Source organism: Haliotis rubra, unplaced genomic scaffold (assembly GCF_003918875.1).
Source record: "Haliotis rubra isolate DU_JTF1 unplaced genomic scaffold, ASM391887v1 Scf605, whole genome shotgun sequence".
NCBI lineage: Eukaryota > Metazoa > Mollusca > Gastropoda > Lepetellida > Haliotidae > Haliotis > Haliotis rubra.
The window spans coordinates 92,039-107,031 of NW_025767308.1; the positions used below are offsets into that span (position 1 = coordinate 92,039).

Here is a 14,993-nt window from a genome sequence, read left to right on the forward strand (position 1 = left end):
GTTTGCCATCAGTGCCTATTAATAGAAACGAAAACAAAAAACACGCCATAGTGTGAGTGAATCTTTATAGCCAGAGATATGACAGAACAGTTTGATCCGTTTATCTGGATACTTATCTATATGCAAACAAAAATGCAAAGCAGGTTACGGTAAAACCTGAAAACACACATCCTGGCCCATACACTTGGCATGTATAGTCGTTGTGGCGGATCGTGTGTAATAACGATTAATACTGAACGAGTTCCAGGTTGATATTATTTTATTGACGAGAATATTTCAATATACATGCGCTGACATAAAAGTGATATCTCACAAGGACGAGTGTAGTACTGTCTGTATGACTCAACTAGAGATTGCAAATTATTGATGTCCAACACTATAGAGGAAGCTGCTGGTACAGGGGAGGTGCATGGATATATCATTAGACATTGATCATTCAACCATAGAATGAGATCTCAAGGTGCAAGTAGGCAATGAAGTGAAAATGTTCATCAATTGCAAGAAACGATAAGATGATGATGATTATACTAGTCACAGTCACAGCAGTATTAATACACACATACATCATCAAGTTACAAGTTATAGGCATTCAACACAATTGTTTTATCTATTCTAATCTAATCTATTCAATCTACTCCCATTTACGAAGATCAAGATCGTATACGATGATGAATGCTGCAATGGTCCTTGGACAAATGTTTTGTTCACTGGTGATGCTCTGGAGCTTAATAACAGCTCGATACATAATCGTTTACGTTCTGTAATTCAAACGTCCCTAGATCATAGGTAGTTACAAAACTGACTAACAAACACATGACCGAGGAGATGACAACTGACGATTCCCGCTTGTATCTCTATGGTCACGACTGTAAAATGGTTGCCCGGTAACTAAATACCTAGTAGGTCCTTTTTTTTGGTTAGTATCAAAAGCTTCGGGAGGGAAGCAACACTGCAGGGCTGTCCACATGCTCTGACTGAAGCTAATGACTGGACTGGCTACACCATGGCACCATGGTCTCCTGCTCGTGGCAAGTATCAACGATCCTCGCACAATGAGCTCTCACATACTCACCCAGAACGCCATTCCTCTGGCCCACGCCTATCATTGCGCCTGCTGTAGGACTGGAGCTCTTGTTATTCCAGCTCTACTCATTCTTTCCCGAATCATGACTAATATTATAAATTGTAGATCAGATTTCTTGAGCTCCGCTCCTATTTATGATGCATCTATTTGCATAATCACCAAGTGAATTACTTTGTGCATCTATCCAATGTTACATATTTGACAAAGATGACATACACCCATCTTGTTGGTCAAGATAGATGATTTGGTTTCTAACAGTAAATGTGTATGCATCATTATGTACCAACACAAAGTACGGGTGAATAAACAGACAAATAACTAAGACGTGCTGTCTCAAAGCAAGCTAATGACGTGGTGGTTCTTTATCCACAGCAGAAACTTATGTAATGGTATCTATCCTTGTGCTTCGTTAGGCATTTCCATGCTCAGGATCTGAAAAGTAGAGAACCAAGGGTAATGAAACGTACAAATATGATATTAAGTGAACTTTTGACATGATACAAACGTATCATACTGGACCCAAAGAGAGGCATATATATGTTGTTGAAGGATTCAAGGAAACAGTTGATCGTTGAGGATGTTTAAGATTTCAATCTCCAGTAGTGTCCCATGGTTTGTTTACCTTGAGAATGTGCCCCAGTGTTCTGGTATGTCGATGCCCTCAGAGATTCATAGGTCACAGGGGGAGTTTTTGTCACGCCTTCATAGGTGCTTGTATCTGCTGCAGTATCCGCTGAAGATAGAATTCATTACATATTTAACAGCAAATACACATAAAAGCTTCCTTCGTTTCACTAGCACTATAGAGAGCTGACAGTAAATCCATGTATAAATTTGAGATTCCTCAATGCTGAGCATAAAACATCTACCTTTTGTATTCTCATAAATCTTCAACTGTGTGTACTGTTGTTTTTCTGATTCCTCCCCCAAATTTGAATACTGCGCTGGAGCCGTGATCTGATCTGAAACACATTGTATTGGCTTAGTGCAAACAGATCCAGAGATGGTTGTAATATCAACTAGAGTGAAACATCAAACAACCAGTACATACCTAGAGATGAGTATCCTTTGTTGTCCATTTCCACAGGTTCAGGGTGGCTAGAACTACAAACAGCATCAGGTCAGTTTCGAATAATTGAAATAAAACAATCGAGCGATAAACCTTAGAATGAAATGTAATACATGTATATTTTAGTTAACCTATTGTAAGTTACTACCTAGTCTCGTACTTTTACATGCAATATTTCATTGAACTATATTGACATATGGATTACCTTTTTCGTGCAGCTCCTGGAAAACACGAATAGTAAAAATGTCATGGAGTGTGAAAGACACAACAATCAAAAACGAAATGGAGAGAGAGAGACGGATAACTGTTTCTGTAAATTATTGTGGATCGAAGCTATAACCATGCATACATTAAATCACATTAACAGTGTAAATGTATTTACATCAATCAACATATGAAATTTTGAAAAAATAATAATTATCTTCGGCAGTGTCAAGGAACTTACATCTGGCATAACACCTACTGCCTTCCAAATAGTGTCCAATGATAAAACAACAGGAAATGAAGTATGTACCTTTTAGAATGTTTCCAACTCTGTACCCCTTTCTGTACAGCACCATTAGAACAATCCCTCCAATGAGCAGGGTAAGAAGAAAGGTTCCTACTGTCGCTCCTGCTGTTACCCCGGTACAATTACATGAAGCTCCAAGCCTTTGCTGGTCTGTTGGATCTAAAATGTAATTTAAAAGATCATACAGACTGCTGCTGCAAAATCATTTGTCTGTGTGCCCAGGTAACACACAACGTTTTCTCAACGTTTTCGGAAGATTGGACATTTGTAACGTCATGATGTAACGTCATTTTATAACGTTAATTCACACCGTTACAGCAACATTACATACATACGTTGACAAAACGTCTTGTATCGACTGTTACATCCCGTTATGATTCATCGTTTCTGAAACAGTTATGCGACGTAAACTGTCTCTTTCCCGAAAATCGCAAGAACAAGAGCGTACATCGAATTATTCGTAATTTCTGCAGAAAACAAGACTGTAGTGCATTATTTACCTATAAAACTTTGGGATTTCCATCCCATTAATATACTGAACGCACAGAAACGTAATTTCTTTCTGACAACCTTAATATGACGTCATGTGCAACGTTATGGTATTTACACCGTTGTACATTTAAGATGAGGAACGATATGCATCGGGCTCCTCTTTACTTTATGATAACAACGTTTCTTACCACTTGGTGTCACGATAGAGTTTCTCGAAACCCGAAGGAACAAAGGTGTTCACTCGAAATTCACTTTGAGATTCGGTCTTCACTATTCAGCTATACAGTGCTACTCTTGCTACAGTACAAACGGCGCAGGCTAAATTCCTAAGATGAGTACAGACTATAATACTCATTTTCAGTTTGCTGTCTGCAATATGCCAGTGACTTTGTCAATATTCGACCAAGCAATGCATTGACAAGATAAACAAGTCAAGCAAGTTCATCCAGTTCTCCAAGGGCTTCATTCCCAGCCTCATCACATCAAACCTCCACATAAATGTTTACTGTAAATCCGAAGATTTGCGAAAAGATTCGTTTTAATATACGTTGATGGGCATACTAGTATTTACCCCTAATATCTGATAATGAAATTATGTTTACACTCAAATCGTTTCACGCTTTACATCAACTATACTACATAATTGTTTTTATTCAGCTATGTGGCCATTTAGGGTTCCCTTTGTTCTTCTTACCACCAGCAGTCACAGCTTCTGTCAATACATATCCATCAGAATCCCCGTAGTCATTTCTAGCTTGTAGTCGGAATATGTAAATCTCCTGGTGTAAGCCCGGTCACTTCAACAACCATCATCTCGCCGGTGTCATCATAGGATTTATACACAGTCCACGTTCTTGTAGCAAACTGGAGATACTCAATGAGAAACGTCTGAGTGCGTCCACCATTAAACCCAGGCAGCCACGACAACCATACCGAGGACGTTGTTGCATTATCCAGATCTTGAAACTGTGTAGGTGTCTGTGGTGGTCCTTGCAACAAAGTAAGATAAAATAAGTAATGATTGCTATCATAAGTTGATGGGTTAAAAACCTCAAATGAAGGTTAAATGAAAACAAAACAGAAATAGAATGTCACCAGAGGAATATGGTAAGCTTCACAGTAAATCTGAAATCATAACACACCAAGTTGTAATTCCAAAAGTAACACACCTGCAGGCACAACACTGACTGTGTATGTCACTGAACTGCCCACACCATTGTCCACTGTCAGACTGTAGTCCCCGAAGTCTTGCTGTTGGAGGTTAGTAAGGTGTAGTCTGGCAGTGACTGAGATGTCTGAGACAGGGCTGGAGGAACCAGTGAGGTCCTGACTGGTGCTGATGGATCTACTCCAGGTGAATGTAGGAAGGGGGTAGGCCAGGACTGACACAGACACAGCCACGTCACCACCCAGTCTAGAGGCGAACTTGAGTTGTTGGGACACTGAGTCATCAAGTCGAGGTGAACCTGGTTAAATGTAGAAAACAACATCCATAATGGCTCGGGGACAGATACTAACCTGGTGACACAGGTTGAGAAAATGAACAAATTGACAGCTGACAATGTGACTGATTCAGTAGGTCAAGTAGCAATGTTAATTACGTACTAAGAAAACAAACAAGAACAGTGGACAGCTGGAAGTTATGCTTCTAAGATTTTCTGTTGAATTGTTTTTCATGAGCTTCTACTTTTCAGAAATAGCACATTACATAGCAACTCCTTTATGAGAAGGATACCCGATGCATTTCATATTGCTCAATATAAATACGGAAGCATCTCCTTGTTGGATACAAACCAGATACAGACAAAGCAATTTAAACTATAAAACAACCATCACAGGACAACCATGCGAACGTATTTTCCAAACACAAACGTGTATCTGTACACATATTACATTTGTTGAAAACCTACTCACATTTGACCACCTCCACGTCTGGGTGACAGGTGCCCCGATGTTGTTGGTGGCAGTACAGGAGTAGTTCCCTCTTTGTCTACAGTCTGCTGACTCCAGTCTGTATGTTGCTGACAGGGAGTTATCTGTCCTTGTCAGCTCCTCAGTGCCATTCAGGAGTGTGATTACTGACCTTGGATTACTGTCAATCTGACATCTCAAGGTCACTGTATCAGACTCGTTAACTGTCACTGAGCCACTGTGAGAGTTGGCGGTAAACATGCTTATGTTAGCTGGGTCTGAAAATAAGAACCATTGCATCATTGATATGGTATTGGCTAAAATAAATGTCAACTGAACACTGAATTCAATGTGAAGTTATATGTTGAAAAGAAAACACATTAATTATCTAATCAGTGTACATGTATTATGGGTCATTGAAGCATCACTGTGCAACACGTCTATAATACACTGAATATCGACATTGACTTGTAACTGAACTGTCACCAGTGTAGACTATATACTTACACTGAACATCAAACTGACTGTAACAACACTGTACTGTAACACTGTCACCAGTGTAGACTATATAGACTTACACTGAACATCACTGACTGTAACACTGTCACCAGCCAGACTATATACTTACACTGAACATCAACACTGACTGTACAGACTATATACTTACACTGAACATCAACACTGACTGTAACACTGTCACCAGATACTTACACTGAACATCAACACTGACTGTAACACTGTCACCAGTGTAGACTATATACTTACACTGAACATCAACACTGACTGTAACACTGTCACCAGTGTAGACTATATACTTACACTGAACATCAACACTGACTGTAACACTGTCACCAGTGTAGACTATATACTTACACTGAACATCAACACTGACTGTAACACTGTCACCAGTGTAGACTATATACTTACACTGAACATCAACACTGACTGTAACACTGTCACCAGTGTAGACTATATACTTACACTGAACATCAACACTGACTGTAACACTGTCACCAGTGTAGACTATATACTTACACTGAACATCAACACTGACTGTAACACTGTCACCAGTGTAGACTATATACTTACACTGAACATCAACACTGACTGTAACACTGTCACCAGTGTAGACTATATACTTACACTGAACATCAACACTGACTGTAACACTGTCACCAGTGTAGACTATATACTTACACTGAACATCAACACTGACTGTAACACTGTCACTACTTCCGTGTGCATTATAAGGCTGACATCTGTAGGAGCCTGTCTTGGATCTGTCAGCTTGTCCCTGGAGCACGGCTCCACTGCTGAAAGCTGTTCCATTGTGTAACCACCTGTAGCTACATGCCGGTCTACAGAGGGCGGAGCACCTGATTGATGGAAGAGCCTGGTGTTCTGTCACAGTGTAGGAGGAGGAGGGAGGGCGGAGTCTGGAATTGGCGTGAGATCTGATAGGGGCCGTCTGGAATCAATGGTAATGTGGCACGCATGATATGTGTTCGGTCGATAAAGTAGTTTAAGAGAAGATAAGACGTGATAATAAAGGTAACTGATGCTGCAGGGCTATCGACGACCCATTTACATGACCAGCTGACGATCATGATCGGTCGCACATGTCACACGTTTCATTGGGTGAGTACAAATTTTAGTATATTCCTAAACCACCGACAACAACGAAGATAAATACCAGTAACTCCTGTCAGCGTTTGACGCTTTCTTTCAAGGTTTTCATATATTGGGTCTTATGATTGTACAATTGCTGCCCATGTTAACTAATGATGGGTTTTATATGAATCAGTAATGCCCATGCTCTACTCACACTGAGGCTCCATGTGGTACACCTGGCTCCACTCGGACTCCAGACCCCGACTTTCTCTCGCTCTACATCTGTAGCTGTGACTGTCCAGGGAACTCACTGTGAAGGTGTAGGGGGAACCAGGAGAGGTAACTGTGATGTCAGTGTTGTCACGCTGCCAGGTGTAGGTCAAGGTCAGACCATGATCAGCTGGGACAGAGGTAGAGGTGGAGCTGCAGGTCAAGGTCATTTGCTGGTTGTAGACAGGTGTTGTTGACACTGGACGACCAGGTGTTGTTGGTTTACCTGTGAAAATACATTTGCATTTCACACTGAAATATGTCCGATTGGACTTTAATCCAATTTGTTTTGATTTTCCAAAATATGTTTCTTGAGTTATTTCGAAACGTATATCTGTAACTTGTACATTTGCAGATGTTAAGCAACATTAAATTCGAGTCCCTGATGCCATGCATGAAACAATATGCAGTTTCCGGGAAATACACAAGGACAAAGTAGAATAATATTAGTTTCGTTGGTGGTATGTGTGGTTCATAAGTAAATGGAAGCGACGGAACCCGTTCTACATCCACACAACATATTTGCTAATACCAGAGTCCATTGTACAATTATGACTATATCACGTGCATGTATTTATTTCATTCAGTAACGAATGTTTAGTTACAGGTTGTTTTCTGATTCTAACTGCATCACTTGACGATGCTAAATGGTCAGATTGGTTAGATAAAGCTTGAAATATAAAATTGGTGAATGAAAGAAAAGTAAATACACTGTACAAACATGTAGTATGAAAATTATGCGATGTAGTGCGATTACTAATGCTTGTCTGCAGCAGAAATACATGAGCGTAAATTTGCAGCAGATTACATTGCAGAAAGTACAAACAGTTACTTAAACTGTCAACTCCTTGAACAAGACCCACATTAGAAACATTAGCGTGACTACAAATTATTTTCTACTGAGGGTTCTAATCCACTCGTGGAACCTCTATGGGCTCGCCATATTGACAAAAACTTCATCAGCACACCTTTGTCAAGACCTTCCAAAGTTCAAGCAACCAGAGGAACGAAGCAGACAATGACACTAACAGGACATATGATTCCTCTTCAAACGGGACAAATAACAAAGACACACACACACACACACACACACACACACACACACACATATATATATATATATATATATCTTAGGATATCTGGAGGAAAATTTCAAACATAAAATCAGTCAAATTCTTGGGGAGGATGTTGCCCATTATTTCATGGATAACTGGAAAATATTTCTAGTCGACTTCTTCATGATTTGGCCATTTCTTTAGTAGAAACTAAATACATTTTACGAACTTTTAAATAGCATGGACGAAAATCTTGTTTTCACTATGGAGGCAGATGAAATGAAAACAGCTTTCTTGGACACAATAATCATCTAATTGGGGCGGAATTGGACACAGGTATCTTCTACAAACTTACTGATACGAAACAATATTAAAACTTCATATTTTGTCATCCGAGCCACACTAAAAGAAGTCTTCCATATAACCTGGCACAAAGAATATGTACAATGGATTCAAACCAGGACTCCAGCAATCAAAGGCTGAACTTAGGATGTTTTACTATTACGGGAATATCCAAAATCTCTTGTTGAAGAGGGAACCAATAAAGCGTTACAGCTTAATAGACAATATCTTTTGGCAGGAGCGATGAAACAAACCAATGAGGAAAGAGTAATAGCTTTTGTATCTACTTAAAATCCGTTGAACCCAAATGTGTTCCAGAACAGTAAAACAAATATGTACATCTTAGAACAAGATGAAAAACTGAAATCAATGCTGAAATCTAGAAAATAATAAATATAGCAAAAGACAAAATCAGAACTTGGAAAGATCCTAACAGAAGCCAAATTTATTTTTTAGAAACCCAGAATGTATCAAATCCTACTGTATCCAACAGAAGTAACTGTGGAACGTGTCGACATATTGTTGAAGGACACTCTGTAACCAGATGTAACACGAGACACAGAGAATTTTATGCAAAACCGAATTTTGACTCTTCTTCCAAAAATATTATATATGTCATAACATGCACACGGACTGTACTGAACAGCATACTGGCCAATCAGAAAATTTAAGAGCCCGGGTTCGTGTCTGTCAAGATCACAATTAGTGTAATATGTTTTGTTCTTTGTCTGAGGTGTGAGAAATTGGGAGTGAAAAGAGGCTAGCTGGAGCAGTGATGTAAGCGTTAAGCGAGTGTTGGGGTGTGCAGTATGAGAGCCATTGTATGTATCTGGGTAGTAAGCTTGGGGTTAATCAAGTAGCTTGGGGGCTATATAAGGACTGATTTGAAAGTTGTGAGTTGGCAGCCAGTTGGAATGTATGTGCGTGTCAGGTTGGCTGGTTTTCCTGGTTTTTCCTGAATCCTGGTGTGAGTATGATAATGTTATGTTATGTTTCAGTCAGAATATGACTATGAATTATATATAGTAAAATTATTGCTATTTCACCTTAAAGCATGTAACTATAACTAAGGTGAAATATAGGTAATATTATTGCTGTGGTTAGTAATATGATGGAATTGTGATCAGTATGTGACATTTTGAGAATGTCTCTAAGTTAGTATACTGGGGTAATGATGATACTCATTCAGCAGGTCACGTGTAATGTATAGTGGTAGTGTTGTGTATTAAGTGACTGTAAAACAGCCCTGTAAACATATCCTGTGTATGTGATCTATATATATATGTATATATATAGAAATATAGATAGTGTACATGTAAAGTCACCAAGTAAAGGGTGTGCTTTTTGTATCCAGTGTCGACCCTGACATGCCGCCCGTGGATGTGAAGTAACATCTGTGTATCTGGGGAGAGTGACGTGCCCCGTCAGTAAGGCTGTACCAACTGATCAACAGGAATCATATGGACATGCCGCCAAAGTATGTAGAGACTTACATGCAGGGGAAGGACCCCTAACCTACCACCAAAGACCTGAACTGTCTGGAATCCCCACATGTGGTGACAAGAACATCGTCAGTGATTTATATAGCATGCAACTGATTTGTGCTTTTAATGAATTGCTTACATATTCCATCTTCCATGTACATGACATAATCATATGAATTGTTGTGTGTTTCTTTAAAAAGACAAGTGTGGTGTTGTGATATTTTGACTATTGATGTGAGTATATGTGAATGGTGAAGTATGATGTGCTTGTTTGGGTGTGTAGGGGAAAGAGTGTGAGGGTGTTTGGTAGTGCGAGAATGAAGTTGTGATGCCAGCCTGTATTAACTATTGTAAATAGGGTAAATTTAGTTAATAAATTATATTAACTTTGAAATCTGGTTTTGTCTTTACTCTAGTATGTGACAGTGTCCACAAATAACAAATTAAGTGTCCTGAAACCCGATGTATCCCACTGAGTGAACATCTATATGTCTGTGCGAAAGGAAACTATATTAAGTTTACAATATTTCCTTTTGATCAAGTTCATAATTCGGACAAAGTAAAACGAATTATAAAACAACGCTACTTCATAGATAAGTTCAAACCAATGTTAAATCATTGCAAGCTTTGACCTTGTCACTCTAGAATGTGGTCCTCATTTTGATGTCACAATATATTTGTAATGATGTCATACTGTAACTGCTTCAATGAAACATGTTGGAGGAAACATCATTCTGCTCTGAGAGCGTCTGTATTTTCCACACTACTTGCCTTGTTGTGTTTCTTTGCATCTCATAAATATAAGCCAACACTTCATTCAGATGCATCAATATTCTAAAAGTCTGAATTCTCCTCTTTACCTCCCATGTAGCCAATCGGTAATATAGCGGGATTGTTTATAGTCGTATGTTGCTTATGTAAACTGTTTAATCATCTATATATTAATTGCAGCACCACTGTACCCAAAGATCCCCATTTAGGCAAAATAATCAAGATCAACAATAATAATGAATGCATCAAGTGCTGAAACTATTAATCTGTAGTACATTCTGCTCTTTGGTCCATGCATTGCGTGAACATGGATATGTGAAGTTCGGAGCAAAGTATACATGTGATCAATTAGACCAGGAGTGAAAGGTCATATCGAATTCTAGCACACGATGTTTACATTTTGAGCATATCCACGACATGAAACACTTACTTACTGCATTAGTATAGTTTTATCTGAATATGCATATTGAATATATAAAGGTCAGTCCACACATCCATAAACAACAACTAAACAGCCACTCACCCAGGACAACAAGTTTCTGTCCACAGTTCTGTATCACATCAGTGGCGGTCCCTCCTCCATTCCCACACGTGTATGTCCCTGCATCAGATGTCTGGATGTTGCTGAGGGTGAAGGTGACGTTCCTGACTGCTATGTTCCCCTGGTACACCAGTCTACCGCTGTAGCCTGGGAGTGGGATGAAATTCCCAGAACCTGTCACTATGAACACAGTGCCACCAGCAGGACTGACAACATAGAAACTGGCTCCTGTCCCCAGACCTCCCTGTGGAATCTCCCAGTTGAACCTGGCTGTGTCAGACACTGCAGACAACACTGGACTGGCACTAGTTGCACCTGATACAACACCTGTAGAGACAAGATATGTGGTTATTTAGAATATCATTCATGAAGCAGGACGGTTATCTTACCTCCATGTGAAACACTTTAATTTTATTGATCACTGACGCTTTAACAAGTTTCCGTGTCACCCCTCCCAAGAGGGTGACAACTGGGAAAAGTATTACCCGCAGCCACGGTAACTGCTAAACTCTCCGCCGAGAAGCTGTATCGCTTACAATCGCATGACGTCGTGATATGACGCATGCAGTGTCCGGTTACTTTGGCCGTTCGATTACTTGTTTTTGAGTTTACTATGTACATTTATTTTACCGTCTTTTTAAACTACTTTATACATTGAATCGTTTGCCCTCAACTTAAACATAATTAATCATGTTTATAGCAGTGTTAACCTTGTCAGAATATGTTCCACTGATTTAAAAAATCCAGTCGAGGGGTAGACGCCATTTTGTTTACATGTCATATAGTCGGTAGCGATCTTAAAACTAGAATAAAATGATATTTTGTACATATAACATGGCGGTAAGATAAAAACATTGTATGCTTCTCCATCGAGTAATACAGTCTGATGTACGCTTCTTTGTACAGTGTCATCTCTCGCCTACCGGCTCGGGTGACACTGCTACAAACAGGCGTCCATCAGACCGTATTACCCTCGAGAGAAGCATACAACTTATAGTATTATACCAAGTAGAAACCTGCTGTCTTTGACTTGTATCGATGTTGAGGTAGTGTTTTACTTCATTAGCATATGCAGACATTACTGGACATGACTGATATAAGAAACGCACCTGCTATCACATATAATATTGCCGCTTGGGCGGTCTTCGTCATGCCTTTTGTCCAGCACCTCCGTGACAATCTGAAATAAAGGTACAACATGTATCATTTATATCGATACTGTTTTGAGTATCAACGAGATATGCAGATGGGTGAAGGTTCACTGTTACCGTCTGATTGCTGTTACAATGCCCTGATGATAATGTGTGTGTGTGTGTGTGTGTGTGTGTCTTTGATGCGTAAAACTCTCATTATAACATACCAGCAATAATGTTTTCCCTGAAAGGTAAGGATTGAAATAGTGGTCTGCCGTCCCTTCTTCATGATGATGGATCACTGGTGATCATATCGATTCCTTCACTCAAACAAAGACAGAATAGTTTAAAATATGAACTGTGCCAACAAGACATATTTTATTATCACTGTGCATAAACTCCTACAATCACTGGCTAGGAATCCCAAGTTTTATAGGTTTACTACTCCACGAGCAGGGTGCTTACAAGAAGGTATACTGATGAAGTGGTAGCATTTCGCGATCCACGATCACTGGATTCTGGAACACCTGAAGGAGTACGTGTCACCTGGGTTGTGAAAGTAGTCGCCTGTCTGTAAGGAAGGGAATCAACCGGAACCCAGAAATTGTTGTATAAAATACACTTGTGAAACATAATGAGATAGGGGATATTTTCATGTACACAATGTGCGTTTACGACTTCAAATGAAACTTAATTCTCTTGCCTGTTAGCATTTACTGCATTTCCACTGAAGTAAGATGTGGACATATTCACACTATAAACATCAACAACTAAACACTGCATCGCATTGTGCATTAGTATGTCCCGCGTTGACATAGCACGCGTGTATAGTGAATTACTTGTGTGACAGTAGCTTTGGCAAAGGGAAACAAATCTGCTTATCCCTACATAGACGTCGGACACAGGGTGAGACTTTGTCAGTGACAATAGACATTTTGATGCCAGAGTTTGGAGCCACAAGTCCGTTGAGAAAGAGGTAAACATGCAAACAATGCAAACAAGAGAAATACATAATGTGTACATACCGACTGAAACTTGCGGTTGTCATGTATAAACCGTCACTGCAGTCTCTGTGTGTAGCTGGTTAGATCAACACGGAAGTAATGTGTAGGTCTGCCTGCATATCACTCGTTTCTAACAGGTTTCTAAATATAGCTGACTCAAATGTTAGTCACATGAATGCAGGTTTAGTGTAATGCGAATGAAAATACTTTCAGAACAGATTTGGGTTACGCCTTGTCAGCTTGCTAGCCCGGAACTATGTAAGTCTCTGACGTTTACCATTCTGGGGAATCACACGTGCTGACAAACATGGACAGATAATCGTGAACCTGACGCGAACCGACGATCGTAGTTTTCGGACACGAATATGAAAGGCTCTATTCACGACTTATTGAAGTGATAACCAGCTCGTGCCTCTTCAGACGAGAGCCGCGGTGGGGTCAAGACCTGACACTATCGCGGGTGTCGGCTAGTGTCTCTTTAAATCAGTGGCGTTGTGCAATGTTTTTTTCACGGAGTTATATGTGCAAATAATGTGATTGAATTAACAGTTCTTTTCCCAAAGAATGATTATAAATCACTACAAAAGAATCATGCTATTTCAAGAAAGGGTAAAATCCTTGACAGTACAAATAGTATGATTATAGTAATTTTTACGCGAGTGTGTTTTTTTTGTAATTTGTATTAACATTGATTAGGTGATAGTTATTATGGGTCACAATGTTCAAAGTTTTGAGTGAGGGTTGTGGGTCACATTTCGCCTCATATATGTTCAATGGCAATAGTATTTTTAGCGATAGGCCTTTTTGATGACGCTCCAGAGTAAACTGCCCTTGACAATGTTTTGATTAACTGGTTTACTTCCGCTTCTTGCGAGTTCTGAGAGAATAATGATACAGCCACGCTTTGTTCGAATGTTCAAGAATCTGTGTCAGTATATCTAAAGGCTGGTTGTTGTGTTGTGCCTCACAGATTAACACACACGGACTGTCACTATGTTAACATATCAATGGAGTTACATCTGTCTGCCTTCGTCGAGCTGACCTACATTCACGATTGACTGCCTGACTATTGCTCTCATTATAAGCAAGCTTCATTTAGAATATCTGCTCTCACTGTAAATACCAAGGCTCCTGGTGAGTTGATATCTTATATTTGTGACTCAATTCTTTAGATTTGTGACTCAATTGCATTGTACTAGAAATCTGTATTGTGATTCATTGTAGCTTGCTCATTGGTTGCTGAATATATTATTGAATATGTTAGACTTGTCTGTGTTATATTTTGCTGGTTCAAGGGGATTCTTATACCTTTTGTCATGGCAGTTTTTTAACCGTAAAATAATACAGATTGTGATGGAAAAATTCACCTCGCTGCCACAGTGGTCAAGATTCCAAAATTTACCAACGGTGAGAACTGCTGGAAAGTGACCTCCACATAACATAATATACAATGTGAGTTGACCAAGGCAAGAGGTTTTGCCCTATATAGTTTAGTTTCTGTTCTGTGTCTGTAAATTTCTCCAACTCGCTGGGTCCTACTTTACTGCGATATTCTGGATGCTCTAGATCCTTCTAGACCATTGTTACTCCCAGTCTAAACACTATATCTATCATACCACTACCCTCTACTGGAGGATAACAGAAACAGAGGAACTCAACTATAAAACTATTCCACAACGACCAGCACTACCAGAGAACACACGTTATACAGCCAT

General features: G+C 39.5%; 1 protein-coding gene across 1 annotated transcript; it reads right to left on the reverse strand.

Moving 5' to 3' along the window:
- Positions 1–241: 241 nt before the first annotated feature.
- LOC124255653 (uncharacterized protein PB18E9.04c-like) lies at positions 242–12,850 on the reverse strand. The gene is made up of 13 exons (XM_046689548.1): positions 12,740–12,850; positions 12,251–12,321; positions 11,124–11,468; positions 6,893–7,174; positions 6,476–6,535; positions 5,067–5,345; positions 4,326–4,622; positions 2,668–2,823; positions 2,359–2,374; positions 2,136–2,188; positions 1,954–2,046; positions 1,707–1,817; positions 242–1,516 (listed from the first exon to the last, which is right to left on the reverse strand). Exons 1-13 carry the CDS (start codon positions 12,766–12,768, stop codon positions 1,494–1,496), a joined length of 1,815 nt encoding a protein of 604 aa, XP_046545504.1. The 5' UTR covers positions 12,769–12,850; the 3' UTR covers positions 242–1,493.
- Positions 12,851–14,993: the final 2,143 nt, after the last annotated feature.